General features: G+C 38.0%; 1 protein-coding gene across 9 annotated transcripts in view; it reads left to right on the forward strand.

Moving 5' to 3' along the window:
* RAPGEF2 (Rap guanine nucleotide exchange factor 2) overlaps positions 1-22,367 on the forward strand; it is a 257,971-nt gene that overhangs the window by 80,182 nt on the left and 155,422 nt on the right. For 8 of the 9 annotated variants that reach the window (XM_009448482.4, XM_054683461.2, XM_054683463.2 and 5 more), the window contains exons 2-3: positions 2,249-2,319; positions 8,807-8,863. In XM_009448482.4, the coding sequence (XP_009446757.2) occupies positions 2,249-2,319; positions 8,807-8,863 (128 nt within the window). The remainder of the gene's footprint in view (positions 1-2,248; positions 2,320-8,806; positions 8,864-22,367) is intronic. The other variant, XM_016952461.3, reaches the window with a different exon arrangement.

Consider the following 22,367-nt stretch of genomic DNA (forward strand, 5'->3'; position numbering starts at 1 on the left):
CAGCACCTGTTGTTTCCTGACTTTTTAATGATCACCATTCTAACTGGTGTGAGATGGTATCTCATTGTGGTTTTGATTTGCATTTCTCTGATGGCCAGTGATGATGAGCATTTTTTCACATGTCTGTTGGCTGCATAAATGTCTTCTTTTGAGAAGTGTCTGTTCATATCCTTTGCCCACTTTTAATGGGGTTATTTGATTTTTTTCTTGTAAATTTGTTTAAGTTCTTTGTAGATTCTGGATATTAGCCCTTTGTCGGATGAGTAGGTTGCAAAAATTTTCTCCCATTCTGTAGGTTGCCTGTTCACTCTGACGGTAGTTTCTTTTGCTGTGCAGAAGCTCTTTAGTTTAATTAGATCCCATTTGTCAATTCTGGCTTTCGTTGCCATTGCTTTTGGTGTTTTAGTCATGAAGTCCTTGCCCATGTCTGTGTCCTGAATGGTATTGCCTAGGTTTTCTTCTAGGGTTTTTATGGTTTTAGGTCTAACATTTAAGTCTTTAATCCATCTTGAATTAAATTTTATATAAGGAAGGGATCCAGTTTTACCTTTCTACATATGGCTAGCCAGTTTCCCCAGCACCATTTATTAAATAGGGAATCCTTTCCCCATTTCTTCGAACAAAGAATTTGAATAGACACTTATCCAAGAAGTTAAATAAGTGGACAAAAAAGCACATGAAAAGACGCTCAACATCCTTAATCATTGGGGAAATGCAAGTCAATACTATTACACACTTAGTAAGATGATTAAAATAAAAAGAGAGACAATAACAAGCGTTGGTAAGGATGTAGAGAGCTTGGAATCCTCATACATTGCCTGTGGGATTATAAAATGGTTGCAGTGACTTAGGAAAGCAGTTTGGCAGGTCCTTAAAGAGTCAAACGTAGAGTTACCACGTGAACCAGCAGCTTCACTTATAGGTGTATACCCGTGAGAATTCAAAATGGTGTTCAAACAAAAACTTACGCATGAGTTTGTAGCAGCATTATTCATAATAGCCAAAAAGAGGGAAGATCCTAAATGTCCATCAATTGATAAATGGGCAAATGAAATGTAGTATATATCTACAATGAAATAATATTTGGCAATAAAAAGGAAAGTACTGATACATGCTAAAACATGGATAAACCTTGAAAACATTGTGCTAAGTGAAGGAAGCTGTCCCCAAAGATCATATATTCCACTGTGGGATTTTATTTACACGAAATGTCCAGAATAGGCAAACTCATAGAAACAGAAAGTAGTTTAGTGGTTGTCAGGAGCTTAGAGTAAGGGGGAATGGAGAATGACTGCTAATGAGTATGGAGTTGTTTTTTTGGGTTGGTGAAAATGTTCTGAAATTAGTGAGATAGATTGTACAACAAAACCACTGAATTGTTCACTTTAAAGGGATACATTTTATAGTATGTGAATCATCAGTAAATAAAGCTGTTAACACTTTGAAAAGGAGAGGATTATTTTACAAATTTCTTAAAATAGATCTGTTGTAGATTTTGACTAAGGTTTAAGAGAGGAGTAAATATCCCTCATTCTTGATGTCAGAAACTATGTGTAATCCTAGACTCCTAGATATTAGAGTCTTAAAATACTAAATCCTTTCTGGCTTGTCACAAATGAATATAAACAGGACTTTGAATTTTTACTTCTTCTGAACTTTCATAAATAACTTTGAGTCTTTTTTTTTTTTCTATTTACTGCAATGTGATCTGGTAAAACAAGGCACATTTCCTTTTTTAAAAGAAAATATTTAAACTTAAGTATTTCTATATAAGAAAATATTTCTATATAAGATGTAATTTTGGTAAGAATTGAAAAAAATTGAATTTATATCCATTTTTAAGTGTAGCCAGGAAATAACAAGCATTCATTTTATATTGACTAAGAAAATAATTTGATTTAACTATGGTATTGACAAATATACTGTGAAATTAAAACTTTGTACTTGCTATTTTGATGTAAAAGGCAGAAACAGGTGATAAAGAATGATTTATGAGGAATTTATTTTTATAAGTTAATCATTTTATTTTATATTTTAGTAGGTTTAGTGCATATCCCAGAAGCAGTTGTAATGGATGACATTTGTACAACTGAGCTTTTAATAATGTTTATTTTTACTGTCTTAAGAAAACATGTATTTTAAAAAAAGCTATCCATAGTTTAATTTGGTTTGTAGACACAGTGTGACTTATTTTAGAAACCCCTTTTCCTGACAGGTCTAATAATTTCTATTCTTTTCTTTGAAACAGGATCTGGAAATAGTATATTCCTATTTACATGGTATGGAAGCCTTATCAAACTTGAGGGAGCATCAACTTAGGTATGTCATTTTAATATTAAGTTAATCATAGAATGGTAAAAATTTGAAGCATGTAACAATTTAACATTTTAATTTTTTACTTTTATTCTTACTTGACATAATAATTGTACATATTCGTGGGGTACATTGTGATATTTTAATACATGTATACAATGTATTGTGATCAAATGGGGATTATTAGCATGTCCATCACTTCAAATGTTTATCATTTCTTTGTGTTATAGCATTTGAAATCCACTCTTTGAGCTATTTGAAAATACACCACAAATTGTTGTTAATGATATTACCCTATAGTGCTGTAGAACACCAGGACTTATTTCTCCTACCTAGAATGCTAGAATTTTATAGATCACTTACTGTAGTCAACAAGTAGGCTTAAAGGAATCTTATCCATGAAAACTCTGCTTCATCTAGATCCTATACTAAGGAGCTTAAACTTACACTAATAATATATACTTAATTAAGTTTTACTTTTACAAAGTTGAATTCAATTGTATCCAGTAAGAGAATAATATTTTGACATTTCTGTCATAGTTATATTCTTCCATTTCCACCCCAGGGTCTGTCTCTGTCTCTTTCTTCTTCCTCCTCCCCTTTTTTTTCTCTGTCTCTCCCCATCCCCCTCCATTTCCCTCCCTTCCTCTCTCACCTCTCACCAAAAGTAGTAAATGCCACTTGGTGAATATATCAATAGGGGCAATATGTGCCATCTTGGCAAATAAAAACCTACTACTTAGCATTCAGATATATTAGAAACCAGAACCTTTTAAATTAATCATTTAAAGAATTACTAGGTCCATTATTTTAGTATGTTCTATATCTTTGTTTGAATATTTTATTGCATTAAGTAGACTACTTTTTTCAGAGAAACACAGTTTATACTATATTTGTTTTTATGAGATCTGCCCATATAGAAATCTCATCACTTCTGTTGTACAGTAATACAGCAACTGTATTTATGTTTATCTGGGCTTCATATTAAAGAAAAAAAATGATTTTACCTTAAGTGGGATATAAAATAAAGGACCTTAGGAAGATGGATAATATATAAACACCAACTAGGACATAATGGGAAAGTCTTGTTTTTTCCAGGTCTAGCTATTTCTGATGCCAGCGGGTTTTAATTATGAAAGGAATGCTTTTTCCATATATTTCCCCTTTACACTTTCAACACTAATTAATTTGTGAGCATGTCAATTCCATATTTAGTTGTTAATTGAAAAGAATATCAAGAGGATTGAGTACTTCTAAAATTAAATTTTTAATGAAAGTCATTTAAATTAAAGTAGATTGTAGATTAAGTGTTTAAAAATTAAGTCAAGTTTTACTAGAAAGGGCAAAACCACTGGGATTTTAGAAGATGGCTCAAATTAGAGCAAGAATAATTTTTAAAGTGTGTAACTTTCATTTTATATTTTGTGATGACAACTTTGCTAAGAAAAAATTGTACTAACAATTTAATTGCATGCGGTTAATTCATAAATGGAAATGCAACTAATTAATATGTAAATACAAATGTCACATTCCCACTGTGCACATAAAACCACACGTGTAATATTTAGATATATTGATTATATAATGCATTTTATTTAGATAATAGGAATTCTATGCAATAGAAAAAGGATTTTTTTATACTTACAGAAATTTTCTGGATGACAAAATTATAAATAGGCTGGGCGTGGTGGCTCATGCCTGTAATCCCAGCTCTTTGGGTGGCCGAGGTGGGTGGATCACTTGAGGTCAGGAGTTCAACACTAGCCTGGCCAACATGGTGAAACCCCATCTCTACTAAAAATACAAAAATTAGCGGGGCGTGTTGGCAAACGCTTACAATCCCAGCTGCTGTGGAAGCTGAGGTAGGAGAGTCACTTGAACCTGGGAGGCAGAGGTTGCAGTGAGCAGAAATCGCACCACCGCACTCCAGCCTGGGCAACAGAATGAGACTACATCTCAAAAAAAAAAAGAAAAAAAAGAAAAGGTATAAAAATACTAATGAAGTTCCATACACCCATCAGCCAGTTTCAGAACTGTCAACTTTCTGCAGCTGCAGAAGTAATTTTGGTTATAAATAATAAGTTCAAGGGTATAGTTGAGTCTGTTTACACCTTAGAATGTCTATTTTGGAGCCTACACAGATGTGTTTGTTGGCATGAACCTACAGGGCGGGGCCTGTAAGATGTTTATCTTATGCTTGTGTTGAAGTCATATTAATGGAAAACATCACCTTAAACTAATTTAAGTTCTTTTTTAGAACAAGATCAGGATACCACATACATAATAACAAAAATAGAGGTACAGATAAACCCAACAACTTAGATAAACTGCTTTATAATACTACAATTTCTGGGAAAAATATATCTCCTTTAGATAAATTATTTTCCTTTAATTTTATACCCTGGGAATAATAGAGAGCAGTCAGTTAAGACTTCCACATGACACAGTTTTACAATTTTAGGAAAAAAGTGCTCATAATCAAGATTTTCAGTCTGTTAAGTATTGGGCAGTAGAGCAGCAACATTCGTGTTCTCCTGTGGGGGAGTGGAAGTGGCTTTTATTTATTTGAAAGCTTCCCTGCATTGTTACAGAGCAGTTAAAGTAGACATTACTGTGTTGCTGTAAGATCACACACTGTGCAATGTAAAGGTTTTTCAGATCTTCACTAAAAACTATGTTTCTTCATCATTTTAACTATTTTTCTAATGTTTTATCCCTTTAGTTTATATAGACAAGAAGCAGCATATTTGCCAGCGGGGAAAAGAATGCTGTAATTGGGAGCAGAGACCAAAAATCTGTTTAAAAAAGTAGAGTAATTGGGGCTATTCAGTTTTGGAAACAAGAGCCTGCTGAAATATAATAATACATATTTTCTGCAGCATCATGGATGAGTGTAATTGTTACTATATAGGCGCCTTTAGATCATTGAGTAGTAACTGAATTATGGTTATTATTCTCATAGGAACTCAGGGAAGGTCAATATGCTTCAGCTAAAACATTGCCTAACAATGTTTAAAGACAAAAAGCATTTTGGTACTTGATTCCTCCATTTATGACATTTTCATATAAGAGATTTTATCATGACTTTCTGATAGCACTGTTTAAATTTATTTTATAAACAGTTATCAATTGATTGTATACTTACTGTGTACTTGATATCGATGTAGGCTCTGGAGATACTGCATTGAAGTAAATCAAACCCCTGACATCACGGAACTGAGGTTCCTAGTGGAGCAGAAAAGATTGAGATTTGGATCAGTGTTACTTTATTTAGTATGCTGGACATGATGAGGATGGGTGCTAGGCAGCTCTGGCTTTGGAGTCAAAAGGAGGGGTGACATTAGAGTCAGGACAGCCTGCAAAGATTTCTTCAGTGTAGAGGTGCCCCAGATGCTCTGTCATGGGCACAGGCTTGGTGCAGGGAAAGGCAGGGTCCACGGTATAGTAAGGCACAGTAAGTAAGTAAAATATAACAGTGTAGAAGTATAGCAAATAGCATAGGAGTTTGGATTTTCTTTTAGAGGTTGTGGAGATTAGAGTGGAGCTGTGAGATCATCTGACTTAGTGTTTGGAAAGATCTCTGGAAGCTTTGTGGGGCCTTGTGGGGAATGGACAATAGGCATGTAAAGGTGGAAGCAGAAGTCTCTGTACTTGTGGTCTTGGTAAGGGATAATGATGGGATAATGATAGCTCATGCTAGATTTAACAGGAGAGATGGTGAATTTGGTCAGTTCTGGAGGATGTATTTTGGAAACAGGTGATGGCGGAAAGATGTATGTGAAGAAAAGAGAGAAGTCAGGAATGATGACTCTAAGGTTGTTACTGTATTAGTCTGTTCTCACTATAAGGCCATACCCGAGACTGGGTGATTTATAAAGGAAAGAAGTTTAATTGGCTCATAGTTCCGCATGGCTGGGGAGGCCTCAGAAAACTTACAATCATGGCAGAAGGGGAAGCAAACACATCTTTTTTCACAAGTGGCAGGAGAGAGAAGAATGAGTGCCCAGCGAAGGGGGAAGCCCCTTATTAAACCATCAGATCTTTTAAGAACTCACTAACACCAGAACAGGACTGGGGGAACCAGCCCCATAATTCAGTTATCACCACTGATCCCTCCCATGACATGTGGGGATTATGGGAACTGCAATTCAAGATAAGATTTGGGTGGAGATACAGCCAAACCATATCAGGGTACTAATTCTGGGAAAGCATATTTTGGGGGAGAAATTCATATTCTGTCTTAGATATTGTAAGCATGAGGTGGCTGTTACATATTCAAGTGGCAGCACTGAGTAGGCATTTAGATGAGTGGCTGCCGTGATGAGAGATTAGGTCTGGGGCATTGCTTTGGAAGTCATCAGTGTATAGATTAAAATCATGAACTGGGTGAGATTACTGGAGCGTAGAGAAGAGGGCTAAGGACAGGACCCTGGAGATGATAACATTTAGAAGTCAGGTAGAGGATGAAGTTGGGGAGCATCCAAAAGAGACAGAAAAAAAAAGAGACTAGTAAGTTAAGCTGGAAAAGCAGAAGACCAAGGACAGGTTGCTGAAAGGAAATAATGCTGTAAGGAAAAAGGAGTAATCAAATACTGCAGAGTAGTGGAATTGCTAAGGACAGGTAGGATTCTGATAACAAGTTGGATGCTGATTATTTTTAGAGCTTTTTCTTTGGAGTTTCAGGGACCAAATGATGGAGGAGTGGGGAAAGGGGTGAGAAAACAGAGATAGAATATATAGACAACTCAGGCCGGGCGCGATGGCTAATGCCTGTAATCCCAGCAGCACTGTGGGAGGCCAAGGTGGACGGATCACGAGGTCACAAGATCGAGACCATACTGGCCAACATGAGGAAACCCTGTCTCTACTAAAAATACAAAAATTAGCTGGGCGTGGTGGCGCGCAACGATAGTCCCAGCCACTTGGGAGGCTGAGGCAGGAGAATTGCTTGAACCCGGGAGGTGGAGGTTGCAGTGAGCTGAGATCGCGCCATGGCACTCCAGCCTGGTGACAGAGTGAGACTCCATCTCAAAATAATAATAATGATAATAATAATACTATATAGACAACTCTAAAAGATTTTCTGTGATGGGAAAAAAGCAAAATATAGATAATAGCTGGAAGGAGATGTGAGGTCAAGAGAGGAGTTCTGCCCACACGATAGGTGATATCTTGAGTTATGTTACATACTAGTGGACGTGATTCAGTAGAGAGGAACATGGAGAAGGAGGTAAGCTTGCAGGAGCACGGGGTCTTACACAGGAGTGCAGGGTCTTCCGTGGAAGCAGGAATGAGATTTGGGGTGGAAGTAAAGAGGCCGAGGCAAGAACCCTTCTATTCCAACAGGAAACAAGGCAGAGCCCATTATCTAATTTGAGACCAGATATTTTTAGACTTACTGCTTTTGGCTACCATCTTTTCCTATGAAAAATTGTTATTCAACTTGGCAACTCATTGAAGAGGAATGTATGCTTAGTAAGATGTATTCAAGACTCACTGCTGCCTCCTGGAGTTAAGTGAGAATCAGCTGCAATGTTTCCAGGAAGGGATTGAGGTTAAGGACCTCTAAAGTACGGTGGTGGGAATGCGAAGAACAAGGAAAAAAAAGTACCAAAGAGAGCTGTTTCTTTGATTTAGCAAACCGAGGAAAGAAAGATGGATGTGGGGTGATTCTAGTGTTTCACAGGTTGGAGAATGGTAGCCCGATTGACCAAAATGGAGGTGCTGTTGAAATAAACACTTTTAATAGCCAGCTTTTTCTATTTCTAGTTCCTTCATAAGATGGAATAGTAATTCTCTGATTTGCATTTCTGTATTTTGGGAAAAATGTAATTGACTTAATATAATAGGATGCTTCTTGAAGATGCTATTCTCAGGGTAATTTTGAATATTTAAAAATTATTCATGTTTTTCATAATTTTTATAATTTCGTAATTTTTTCAAAAACTCTGGGATGAATCAGCTGAAGTAACAAATCTTTAAAGTTCTAAAGCCTCCAGTTAGTCAGTGGTCATAAAAATATCAAGTTAATTAGAGCCTTAGAGCCTACTTTTATCTGAAATTCCATACTGTTGAGTAACATTCTTGTTGAGCCGTGAATGAGTGAATGATGTTATCACTTTTAAAATCAATAGGTTTTCCTTTTAAACTTTTAGGTTCCTTCTCAGTTTTTATTTATCTTGGGGAACATTAATTTGTCCACATGCCATTTACAAAATAGAAAATACACACAATGTTCTTCCCCATAAAATAAACATGGTGAAGTTGACATCTTACTAGATATTTTCTTTTCTAGCATACTTTTACCAGATTTAATGTAATGTAATTTTATTAACCCAGGTATTAAAAATATTCATCTTGAGGCTAATAAATGATTGTGACAAACCATATAAAATAATCAACTTTCTAGACTATATGTCTCATTTAAGGGTTTAAAATACCAGTCTGTTTTTTAGTGACAGATGTTGAACTCATGTTTTTATCTCTTTTACAGGTTAATGTGTGAAACTGTGAGATATGAGAGACACGAAGCAAATGAAGTTTTATACTAGTAGGTGTTTCCTTTTTGTTTGTACAATGTATCTAATCCAGTGACTAAATTTTCTTAAAGTATCAAAGGAGTATTAGTAACAGCTGGCTAAGTCAGCACTAACTTATTTTTCTTAGTTGAGAAATGGGAAACATTTTATCTGTTTCCTGTCATAAAATAAAAGTTTACAGTTCTTTCCTGATAAGTTCACATTTGTGTCTATATTTGTATCTCTCACATGTGGGTCAAAGATACTATTTCATATTGTAGAGTATTTTGACATTTTTATTATGAAATAAGAAATAATATACAGTTTTTCTAATGGAACAAAACATATATTCCCACAGCCACACCAGATGAAATGTGAAGATAGCATAAAGGCCATATTTTAGTTTATAGTTCTTTCAGAAACAGGAAAATAAGCTGCCCCCATGTCTTTGGGTATAATTGCATCTTTCGATAATATTAATATTCTTTTCAAGATGTGCAACATATTCCTTAAGAAAAGACAGCCTATTCTTAAAGAATATATAGTAAATATTGGCATATTAACATAAATTATGATTTATTAGACATTTTGTTTAAATAATGTTTGCCATGACTGTTGTTTTGTTGACTGGTTTTCAAAGCACTTACTTTCTACCTTCTAGACTTATTATAGGGAATATTTATTCAAATAAATAAGTCCCAGCTTCTGCCTTTAAGGAGTTCATAATCTGTTGAGGGAGGTAGAAATAGAATACAAGGGAAACAACAACAACAGAAACAAACAAAGCAAAATAATTGTGAGAATGTGGCTATGTTCCAAGGGTGGAAGAAGCACAAGGGAGCGTGTGAAGGAAATGAGGAGAGCCTCAGCAAAGGGGCTGTGGAACCAGGTCTCAAAGATATGTCCCGGAGGCTGCAGAGACTTTTTAGGCAGAAGGAACAGTATGTGCTGGGACGCAGAGAGGTGACGGGGCCTGGCCTGATGTTTTGAACATCATGGCAAGTTTAGTGTGACTGGCCGGTGGTGTGGATCAGGGTGGTAAGTCAAGAGAAGACGCAGTCTACAGTCATACTTGGTCAAGAACGTGTTGTTCAGAAAACGACCTGGATCCTTCAGGCATTTCAGGTCCTGGGTTCTTCAGGAGATTTTTTTCCCTCCTAAATAACATGTTATGGAAAATTACAGACACAATATTTGACACAGTGGTATCACAGACCCCCAAATACTCATTGTCCAGCATGGCAAACCCATGGCCAATTGTGTTTTCATTTCTTACTCTCCCCTCCCAGCTCCAACTGGATGATTTTGAAGTAAATCCCAGACAGCACAGTTCATCCATAATTATTATGATATGTATCTCTAAAAGATAGTGACTTTAACAAACCTTAAACACAAGATTATCAAGTCTTTAAAAATAACTCTTTAATATCATGAAAATATTCAAAGTTTTTGTCCTTTTTTTTAACAGCTTATTTATTTGAATCAAAATCTAAAGTTTATTCATTGTGATTGTTGATTTTCTTTAAGCCTCTTTTAATAGTAGCTTGGAGGCTGGTTTTCATGCAGCAAAATGATGTGATCACATGTCTCCCAACCCTCCCTGTCTACCTGTTCCCTCAAAGGTAATACCTGTGGTTGTATGAAAATATGAAGGGTGAGTTAGATAGATTGAGTGTCTGGACAAAGAGATCAGTAAGGAGACAGTTACAGCCATCTGAGGTGGTAAGTGCTTGAACTGAGGCAAAGACTGAGGGAATGGAGGAGTCAGGGATGTTGGATTTTAGAAGAAGATACAGGTAGATAGAATCTAGGATGATTCTGAGGTTGCAACATATGAAACTATGACATCTAGGACCTGTTCAGCAGACAATCATAAATATCCATCTCAAGCTTAAAAGAACCTACACCAAATATAGAGTCATAAATAATCAAGACGTATTTGATAATGAGAAAATTAACAAGAGGCAAGTGCTCTTAACATACTTATTCCCAGAAGAAGTGAAGATGTTAATAAAGTGTTATTTTGGGAGCAATAAAAAGTTATCAGTGGAATGAGTATACAAATAACAGGGATAGAGATATTTGAATTCTATTATTGGCATTTATCAAAGCAGTCTAGTAGCAGTAAGCATCAACTTTCTAGTATTTTGTCTTCCTCTGAAACGTGGTTTGGATAGTATTGATGATGATGAGGTGATAGCCGACATTTAACAAGCACTTCCTATGTCCCATGTCCTCTAATAAGTGATTTGTATGCATTCATTTACTTATTCTTCGTGGGTATCTTGTGAGGTACTTGTTATCATTATCCCAGCTGGACAAACTGAAGCTTTGAGACGATAAAGAACTGCCAAGCTCCCACTGCCTAACGTGGGACAAAGATTTGAGCCCAGACATTGTGATTCTGCAGCCATAGCTCTTATCCTAGTCACCAGCATTTTCTGGCCCTTTTCATGCCTTGTCACCATAAAATAATGCTTGTGTACATGCTGGGGTAAACACACACTCTCTCCCTGCCCCAACCTGTTCTCCTAAAGTGGCAACTGAAACCCGCCAGCAGCTCATGCTACATTATGACTGCCTAACAATTATTATTGATTACTTATTTAAATCGAAGGTAGATTACAGTGTCTTCAAACATACCTGTTTTTGTTTTTGTTTTCCAAGTAGGCTTAGAGGTTTAGACAGTGCATGTGAGCTATGCTGATAATGCCAAGCCATATTTTAGGTAATCTTAAATTTGAATGCATTCCACTCTGTAGAGTTGATTGTAGCACCTGCCCGTATTTGACTAGTTAGAAGTAGGCGACAGTGTTAGTAAGTGATGAAAAGTCTTTGGATATTCCACAAATCATGATTTCATAAGGCCCAAAATTCAGAGACTAATTGTAAATTCACATAATCAGATTTCTAGCATTTGGCCAATCTTGTGATGAAATGTAGTTGAATTGTTTTCTTCCATGATCCTTAGACATGTTTCTGCTCTTACCAATTTGTGTGAGTTCGGTTTTGAAAATTAAAAATTATTGTATTTGTGTTATATATATAAATTTGTGATAATAATAGTACTCCTCTTTTTCGGACCTGTTATTATTACCTTTTGGGGAAATGACTTGTTTGTTCTTGTTCTTCCTTGAGTTTGAAGAACACAGTGTAGTCAGAAATATCAAAGGCTTTCACACTTTGGTTTTATGACCAAGAGATGAGTAGAGTAGTCATTTTATTATGTTTATGTGCTGGTGCCTTCTAAGTCTATGGTTTCAATAAATTTTGCCAGGTAAATATAATACTCTTTTGATCCACCCCTGTACCTCGTTTTTCTCACCTATAATGTGGAACTGATAATAATAGTTCCTACCCGTCAGGGTTGGCATGAGGATGAGATACAGTAACCTGTACAGAGTGTTTAGAGCAGCATGTTCAGAATAGGTACACAAGCACGTTAGTGCCAGCATCATTGTCATTCTCATCACTGTTTGATAATTTACATTTTGGTCTTCCAATTTTTTAGTTGCTTTAAATGTTTGTCAGGAAGGAATTATGATAGTGATGCTCTAGCTCTGATGGTGTTATTGTTTTAACATGAACGACCAAGATGACAAAAATGCCATTTTAGATTGTATTGAGTTGGGGGGAACATTGTGATCCTGATAAGATTGCATTTTTAAAATTTAGAATTGCCCATTTGGAATCAAATTGTGTTGGTTTGCATTAGAAAGTTAGAGAAAATTAGCTCAACTTTACAGAATGGAAAAGCCTATCAGGTAATTTCTGCCTTCCTTGCCTTTATTATCTACCCTGTTAGGTATTGTGCTGTTTTGTGGGAATACTGAGGCGGATAATATGAATTCCTCACCAGAGGGACCTTAACTTATATTTGTTTTTATTTAACAATTTAATCTTAAATGAGAAACATATATGTAAAAACACTGGATAAATCATAGTAAAAGTTGCAGCATATTGCCAATAAGAAGTTGGGAATTTGTTCTCTGGAAAAATTCTTTGAACCTGGGGCTGTCTCATAGTACACCATGGAAACTGATCTGCTTTAGTTGTTTCTTAATGGCCAGCTATCTTCACAAATAGTGAAGTGAAACGGAAATACTGTTTAATATATAATTACATTTAACGTGCTCAAAACCTTTGGGTCAGAAATTCAACCATTGCAAAAGTTTAAGTGTCCACACACACACACACACACGCCCACACTATAAATAAGTGTAACTGTGCACCTCATTGCCTGTTTTCCACATACATATGACTGACTGCTTTGGTTTCCAAAAGAGTTTTCATAGCACTTTGTAAGGGGTTTCTCTCTCTCTGTTCCAGGAGAGGAAATTGTTCTCCATAAAAGAGCTACATTGAGGCCTATTGGGTCTTTTAAAGCATTTTCATTTAAATCTGTAAATGTGCAATTTAGAACTGCAAGCCTCAGCTGAGCTCTTGTTGCTTTTAGCAGTCTTTGCAGTTGTTGACTTGGCTTTCTGTTTTCACAGCAGCTATTCCCACTGCTCTGTGAGGCTGCTCAACCATCTCTGTCCCCTTTCTTTTCTCCCACACCTCCTCTAGGCAACTCTGCCTCAAGTTTGCTTTCTGGTCTCAAACACCCTAATTTATCTGTATCTGCATTTACCTCTTGTCCCACTCCTGTCTCTAGGAGGAAGGGATGTCATTTTGCCTGTATGACGGAGTTATTTCTGTTCTCATTTGTATCTTCAGCCTCTTCTTCCTGCCGCGTTTCTGAGACCGTAAGCCTGACCCTAAGCGTGCCATGATGCCTTCCATCCTGAAGTTTCTCCTTTGCCTCTCTTACTCATATCCAATTATTACACTATTTTTTCCTTCCTGATGTGACCAAGATTTTATTTTACTTTACATCACAGTAAATTGTTTTAAAATTATTACAAAAGCACTAATCTACTAATCTACTACTTAGATCATTTTTATAGCCCCCCACCCCTACCCCAGGAAGCAAAATACTGCGATTCTTTCTTCTTTCCTTCTTTTCTTTCTTTCTTTCTTTCTTTTTCTTTCTTTCTTTCTCTCTCTTTCTTTTTCTTTCTCTCTCTCTTTCCTTCCTTCCTTCCTTTTTTCTTTTTCTTTCTTTCCTTCCTCTCTTCCTCTCTTCCTCTCTCTCTTTTTCTTTCTTTCTTCTTACTGTTTTTTTCTTGAGGCAGAGTCTAGCTCTGTTACCCAGGCTGGAGTGCAGTGGCACGATCTGAGCTCACTGCAACCTCCACCTCGCTGGTTTAAGCCATTCTCGTGCCTCAGCCTCCCAAGTAGCTGGGATTACAGGCATGTGCCACCACGCCCGGCTAATTTTTGTAGTTTTAGTAGTGCTGGGGTTTCGCCATATTGGCCAGGCTGGTCTCAAACTCATGACCTCAAGTGATCCACCCACCTTGGCCTCCCAAAGTGCTGGGATTACAGGCGTGAGCCACTGCGCCTGGCCTCTTCTGTTTTTACCCAGCAAGATGTAACCACCGTTTTGAAGTATTTTTCTGTCCTAATTTTATTATGCTTATGTGTGTACATAAAGAAAATGGTGGCTCGAGGTGGGCGGATCAGTTGAGGCCAGGAGTTCGAGACCAGCCTGGGCAACATGGCGAAACCCCATCTCTACTAAAAATACAAAAATTAGGTATGGTGGCATGAGCCTGTAATTCCAGCTACTTGGGAGGCTGAGCCACGAGAATTGCCTGAGCCCCAGCAGCAGGGTTTGCAGTGAGCTGAGATCACACCTGGGCAACTGAGACCCTGTCTCAAAAAAAAAAAAAAAAAAAAAGTGAAACCAAAGGTTTTAATTTATTTGAAAAAAATGGCATCTTTAAAGACTTAGCCTTTGCACGGAATTGTAGGACACGGGTGCTCAACCACCTCGCCTGTATGTAAGTATGAGAATTCAAGCACATGCACACCCATGCCCACACAGATACTTACGAAGGACTGTTTTATGTACATACGGAGATCCTTTAAGGCTTCTTGACAATGATATTTTTATATTACTATTTTAAAATGAAAATGTTTTACTTTTATGTTGAGCAGAAGAGTATTTAAATAAAAACGTTGTTAAAAATACAATTAATCCGTAATCTTCATGAGGGTAGGGACTATGTTTGTTTCAGGTTTGCCTTCTCATTCCTACCATGGAAATTTGCATTTATTCTGTTCCCGATGGTTTTTTTTTTTTCAGTTCTCTATTCAAAAGAAGGAACTCCTTTGATCTGTAGATAAAGACCTTCATTATGGTCTCACTTCCTAATAAAATGGCTGGTTACACATCATCAGGTGTTGGATTCTTCGTATCAATTTTCTGTGAAACTGCTTAGTGAATAAAAACCTGTTTAGGGTAAGGTATAGGAGAAAAATACAGCTTGCTTTTTATATCCTTTCTGATGTGAGGGGTAGTGGTGCTGTCAGGTGTTTTGCAGTATTGTTGCAGTTTCTTGCTGTTGGGACTCCTATAGTGAAGTTAGGCAGATTTAGCTTTGAATTTGACTCTGTCTCTGGGTGTGTATAAGTTACCTTTAATTTTTCTGAGACCCAGGTGACTCCAGGTGAGAAACAGGTTTCTTGTGAAGATAAAATTGCAGCATATGAATCTAAGAGACATTTGTAAATTAACTTCGTAACCCATTAGTAGTTTCCAAAAGAGTCAAAATTTCAGATTCTTTTAAATGTGATAAATTGTTCCTTGAGCCCTTGGATCTATTTCTTTACCCTCAGTTTAGCTGACTCATCGATTTGATGTAATCTCTCTCTCTCTCTATATATATATAGTTTGTATTGATGTTTTTCCTTTCATTTATCGTTTATTGAATAGCTTCATAACTCCGAGTGTTTCACTCCTTCCTTTCATGCTAAAAATGAATTTCATAAATTTAAGATTGTGCCAGGCACAGGGGCTCATGCCTGTAATCCCAGCACCTTGGGAGGCTGAGGTGGGTGGATCGCTTGAGCCCAGGAGTTCGAGACCAGCCTGGACAAAATGGCACGACCCTATCTCTAAAAAAATACAAAAATTAGCCAGTGCGGTGGCGCACCTCTGTGGTCCCAGCACTGCTCAGGAGGCTGAGGTGGGAAGGTCACTTGAGCCTGGGAGGCGGAGGTTGCAGTGAGCCGAAGAGTGCACCACCGCACTCTGGCCTGGGCGACAGTGAGACTTTGTCTCAAAAACAATAATAAAAATAATGAATAATGAAAAAAATGATAACATTAATGAGCCTATAGAATATCTGGCTTTACTGGTTCTTTAGTAGTTTACATTGTTTGCTAGTTAAAAAAAAAGGATGTCTGCTGTGTCCCCTGTATTTTCAGTATAAAGATGAATTGTCTTTAATATTTTCATCAGCTTTCAGAGTTCTTATTGATCTTACTGACTTTTCCTGTTTTGTTGATTGCAATTCCTTGTAAATGAATTGCTATTGTTTGGAAAATAAGGATTTTTTTTGAAAATCTTAAAATGGTGTTTTCTTTCTTCAGAGTTTTTAATTATAAATGAAGTAATTTCCTTACAATTTAGAACTTTTAAGAAATAGAATAAAAATTACCCTCTACTTTAAAAATGTCATTTGTTTTCTTATTGTGGGAGTTTATATATAATTGCTATATTTACATATAACTCAGTATTATGAATAATATCATTTTATAATAAAATATCAGTATTCCAACAGTGGAAATTGTAGATACCAAAGCCCTTAACTCTTGTTAGTCCTCCTTCTAAAATTTGGCGTATACTTCATGTTTTAGTACATGCACTTTATATTTCTTTTGGCTTGATATCATTGTTGGGGTTGCTTACTGTGCTGTGCTGCATTAACTTATCTAGTGAGCTTGCTTTGTGCCATTTGACTATACAAAAATAAATAATGAAAACTTTGTCTATCAGCTTATAGCTCAGAGCTCCATCAGAGGAGTAAAAATATACAAATTTTTAAACTGTAATAAATCCAGTAACAGAAATGATGTAATATATTTGTGAAAAAGATTAAAATTATTGTGTATCTGGAAAGCCATCTGTCTATTGGAAGGTGGCCATTGTTAGAACTTATTTTTTTGAAGCCGTGGAACACTTTGTTCATAGAAAATCCTGTTCAGCCCAACAACAGTAGCTATTATGGTTGAAAGAGGTTTGGACGCCTTGAAATCCCAAGGGCTCTTGACATTGAAAACCTCTGATCTCAACTGTCTGCTGGACGCCTATAAAAGGATAGAGGATAATTTGTTGTAAATAAGTAATTTTCACTGTGGTTTTTTGGCATAATCGTATATTTGAGAGCACAAGTCTAAGCTGGCCAGAAGTCTGTAATAACAGCAGTGTAGGTGAGCAAAAATGGGACTCTGAACTGTAGCAAAGGGTTTCAATAGAGACTTGGGAGGGGAACCCGCAGAATGTGATGATAGGCTGTGAAGAGGGAGAAGCTTGGGAAGTTGTCCCTTATCTTTTGGTTGGAGGGTGTTGGTGAGACCGCAGATACAGGAAAATAAAGGTGTTTTTCTATTTTTTGGTCATGGGTGGCTGGCCCTCTGGAGTTCCTTGTGGTCCCCATGTAGTTATTGGAACCTTTGTTAGTCTTCATTTTATTTCACTTTCTTGTTTTATAGGCATGTGATCAATAGCCCTCGATGATGATTCCTGTCTCCTTTTCTCCAGATGCCAACAGCTTTGTCTTTTGAATGTGATACTGTGCGGTGTTACATCCTGGATAGTATAAAGTGACCTTTCTAAAATAGCACCAAAATTGGTATTTGATGCTATATGTGGTTCTCAGTTGTGCCGAACCTGTCTTAGATAGCTGTGTCGTGTGCTCAGCTCAGCCACTATTTCTGGACATTTTGCCTATTCTTACTCACAAAGCAATCGCCATCTTTTTGCTTCTCTGTTTTAATGACCTTGTTAATGTTGTCCATGTGAAGCATTCAGAGGAGCTTCCTCACTCCCCTGGGCCGCTTCAGGCTTGGCCATATTGCACTTGCTCTGCTAAAGTGGGAGGAGTCTCTTCTTGTAGCCCATACACCCTCCTTGTTTCATATTTTGTCAGGATCATCTGGGAAAGCACTAACTTCTAGTTCCAGTTTGCTTTGATTTTGCATGGGCACCATTCTTTCTGTTTCTGTTTATTGCTTCTCCACTCCCAAAACCCCCCCAAAACTTAGATGGCCATGTTTGTGGCTGTTGGGAGTCTTGTTCTGAGCCGATGATCTTCTAGGATCAGCATCCTTTGCCCACAGCCACTTCCGCAACGCCTGCCACTCTGTTTTCTTTCAACTCTCTTTTCTCTCCTTGTCAGTCCCTCTTGGCTTTTCTTTCTTCGTTTTTTTGGCGGAGTTTTGCTGTTGTTGCTCAGGCTGGAGTGCAGTGGCATGATCTTGGCCCACTGCAACCTCCGCCTCCTGGGTTCAAGCGATTCTCTTGCCTCAGCCTCCCGAAGAGTTGGGACTACAGGCACCCGCCACCATGCCTGGCTAATTTTTGTATTTTTAGTAGAGACGAGGTTTCACCATGTTGGCCAGGTAGATCTCAAACTCCTGACCTCAGGTGATCCACCTGCCTCTGCCTCCTAAAGTGCTGGGATTACAGGTGTGAGCCACTGTGCCTGGCCTCCATGAGCAACCTTTTTGGCTGACTGGGCCTCACTTAAGTTTTCACATTGTATTAACAGCTGAATGAAGTAGCATTTTCACAGTTATTTTCTTGCCCTCTAATAATTGTCTTTGCTGATTTAATCAGTTTTCTTTGGACTTAGTATTTTTTTGTTCTTTCAGTTCCCTTGTCAACTTCAACTTGATCGCTTGCATTTACTGGCCGCCTCCTTAAATGAGAATGTGGAGCGGCACACACAGCTCTTTCCCATGGAGAGAGTGCCACCTTGTGGATCTCTAGGATATTGCTGAGGAGGCTCTTAGATCCTGGCTCCATTTTTCCATTTACTGGTAAACGGAAGTTCACATCTTTGACTTTCAAGCGCTTTAATACCTTACCTGGGTTCCTGTCTATTCAATTCGTTAATTTACTTATTAAGAAAATATTTGAGTGCCAATCAAGCATTATGTAGTGTATATATTGGGGGTACTTAAGAGTTAGAGGAGTTTAAAAACTATTGAGGAGAAACTCCTAATGTGAATAATTCTGACGCTGTGGCACCTGTGTCACGTGAGCATGTACACAGGGCACTGGGAAGCTGGAAGAAAGTGACTCCCTTTCCTTGGAATATACCAAAACACTTCTCAGAGGAGGTGATAGTTAACCTGGAACTAGAAGGATGAGTAATAAATTTACAAGAGAAAATATACTATTTAGAAGCCAGACTGCAGGTTTGTTCAAAACCTGTGTGGCATAGGTGGAAAAGAAAATGTGTGGCCTGGCCGAACAGGATGAAGTTTGCAGCATAAGGAATGTTGGGGTTGGGAGCAAAAAGCAAAGCTGTAGGTTGGTCCTTTCAGAGACGATCATAAGAGAGGAAAGGAGATGAGGAAGATGAAGAGAACTAGTATTTTTTGTAACCATCATGCAAGGTACTGCATATATATTGTTTCATTAAATAAAAGGAGCTTTGTGAAGAAGGCATCAATGTCTTCCATTTTGCAGTTGAGGAACTAGAATCTCAGAATCTGACTTCACCAGGATCACGTGGCTAGTGTGGAAGAAGGAATCTGTGCTCCAGAACCTGCGCTCTTTGCACAGCATTTCCTGCTTCCTTCATGGGCTCTGCCAGGGGGTTTGGACCTTCTCCTGTGAAGGACCATGGGGTTCATCAGAAGGATGTCATCTGATCCGATTTACCTGAGCAAATGATCACTGAAATGTTTCCCAGCTTCAACTAGGCATGATGCGCAGTTCCTGCCTTGAAAGGAAGTTCATTGTAGTTGTTGGAAGAAGATGCTCAGGAATAAGAAATCGTTACAGAAAAACATAAAACAATGAAATTAGATGGGCTAAGTATTTTAGAGTTTGGAAAACAGTGAGTGAGAAGATTTTCTTAAAGTAGTAGTTTTTGAGCCATCTCTTAAGGTACAGTGGGATGTAGAGGGTAGATGGAGAGAGGTAAACATCTGGAACAGCATGGCAGAGTTGGAATGAACAGAAGGAAAGCAGCCAGTCAGGAGCAGCAGGTTATGTTGAGGGGTAGTAGGAAGGAAGGTGGGAGAGGTGAGGGGGTCAGATCAAGTATTTCCCTCATGCCCATTAGACTTTGTTTAGATAATGCTCAGCGGGGATCATACAGTTCTGATTGCCCCAGAGGCTTTCTATGTGTTTACATTGGAAGGTGAACTGATCATTTTATAATGGTCTGTATTTGGTTTTGTTTGGCCTCGTTAATTTCCTTCCTGTTGATGAAAAACAGAAACAGAAGCCTTTTAGAGTTTCTCGTTATAAACCAGGGCTTTTGTGACTTCCGTTTTGTCCATTGTGGGATGAGATGTATTGAAATGAAATCAGTTGTCCATTGTGGTTCCTAGCTCAAGATCCTGTGGTCAAATTCTGAGATTCTAAGAAGGATTCGGTCTTCTGTAAGCGTGAATTCCCCTGATTAGAGAGACTCGCAAGTACTGCTTTCCTATACGAACCTCTTTAGTCTTCAGATTTCTGTTTTTTGCCCAGTACTGGTAGTGTCAGGTTATTTGGAAATCCTCAGTCAGGGTTCTTTCAGGATTAAGCTTTGGCATTTCAGCAACACTTGAAGGGACTCTTTTGCTCATAATTAAAAAAAAAAATTATTTGAGGAAAAATTAAAATAGCACTGATTAATACAATGTATGTACCTGGTTGCATGGATATTAATAGAGTTGTACTTTTTTTTCTTGCCATTTGTTCCTCTTGGGACTTCATATTGAGACCATTTTTCTGAAAGTTTTTCAGAGTTGGCCAGCCCCATGTGTAAGAAACATCCAGGATATTTGTTTAAAAGTCACTTTGATGGATCTCCTATCTAATGATCAGAAACCGGGGAATTGGGTGGGATAGATGCATTTTAAATTAACATCTTAGGTGATTCATTTGCACATCAGGGCCTGAGAACTACTAGATAGAATAGAATCTCAGTGTTAGTCTTAGATATTTATTATTATTACTACCACTACACTTACTTCTTGTCTTACAATATGGTTACATCCCAATAAACCCACTATATGTTGAAAACATCCTAAGTCAAAATGCAGTTAACATACCTAGCCTACTGAACATCATTGCTTAGCCTAATGATATGGTTAGGCTCTGTGTCCCCACCCAAATCTCATGTCAAATTGTTGTGCCATTGGGGGAGGGACCTAGTGGGAGGTGATTGGATCATGGGGGCAGATTTCCCCTATGCTGTTCTCATGATGAGTGCTCATGAGATCTGGTGGTTTAAACATGTGTAGCACTTCCCTCTTTGCTCTCTTTTCTGCTCCACCATGGTAAAACATGCTTGCTTCCCCTTCGCCTTCCCCCATGATTGTAAGTTTCCTGAGGTCTCCCCAGTCATGCTTCCTGTACAGCCTGCGGAACTGTGAGCCAGTTAAACCTCTTTTCAAGTTACCCAGTCCCAGGTAGTTCTTTATAGCAGTGTGAGAACCGACACATACACTTAGGCTACTGTAAACACGCTCAGAACACTTACATTAGCCTACAGTTGGGCAGGATCTTTTTTTTTTTTTTTTGAGACAGAGTGTCGCCCTGTCACCCAGGCTGGAGTGCAGTGATGCGATCTTGGCCTCGCTGCAAGCTCCGCCTCCCGGGTTCACGCCATTCTCCTGCCTCAGCCTCCCGAGTAGCTGGGACTACTGGCACCGCCACCATGCCCGGCTAATTTTTTTTGCATTTTTAGTAGAGACGGGGTTTCACCGTGTTAGCCAGTATGGTCTCGATCTCCTGACCTCGTGATCCACCCGCCTCGGCCTTCCGAAGTGCTGGGATTACAGGCATGAGCCACCGCGCCCAGCTGCGCAGGCTCTTTTAACACAAAGCCTATTTTATAACAAACTGTTGAGTACCTCATGTAATTTATTGGATATTCTACTGAAAATGAAAAGCAGAATCGTTGTGGTGCTGGAAGTTGAGTGTGTCGTAAAGACAAAAAAGCTTGTCAGACCATTGGAAGTTGGGCACCGTCTGTACTATTATTATTATTGTCAGTCTTCTCTTAACCAGCTTCATTGCCTGTAAGTGAGGTCTCAATTTGCATATCCTTTAAGTACTGAACAATTTGCTGCTGCTACTACTAAGTACTATTTTCATAATTTCAGTTTCATTTTTCTTAAAAAAACCATCACTTTCCCATTTTTACATACACATGTAAAAACCCTCCAGTGACAGCTAGCTGCACTGTGGAAAGGAAGTGTTTGCAGACCTTGAAGGGAAGCACGTTGTACCCCACACGGAAACTCTGCCTGCCTGAGGCATGATTGTAAGTGAAGAGAGTAAGCATGGTTAGTTCAGTGCTTTCTAATAAAGTAAGGGGAATTTTCTGTACTAGTAAGACTAAATAAAACATATTTTGATGCTGACACCTCAGCAAGGAATTTTCATAACAGGAACTAAACATGAATTCTATGGGG

This window comes from Pan troglodytes, chromosome 3 (assembly GCF_028858775.2).
Source record: "Pan troglodytes isolate AG18354 chromosome 3, NHGRI_mPanTro3-v2.0_pri, whole genome shotgun sequence".
Taxonomy (NCBI): Eukaryota; Metazoa; Chordata; class Mammalia; order Primates; family Hominidae; genus Pan; species Pan troglodytes.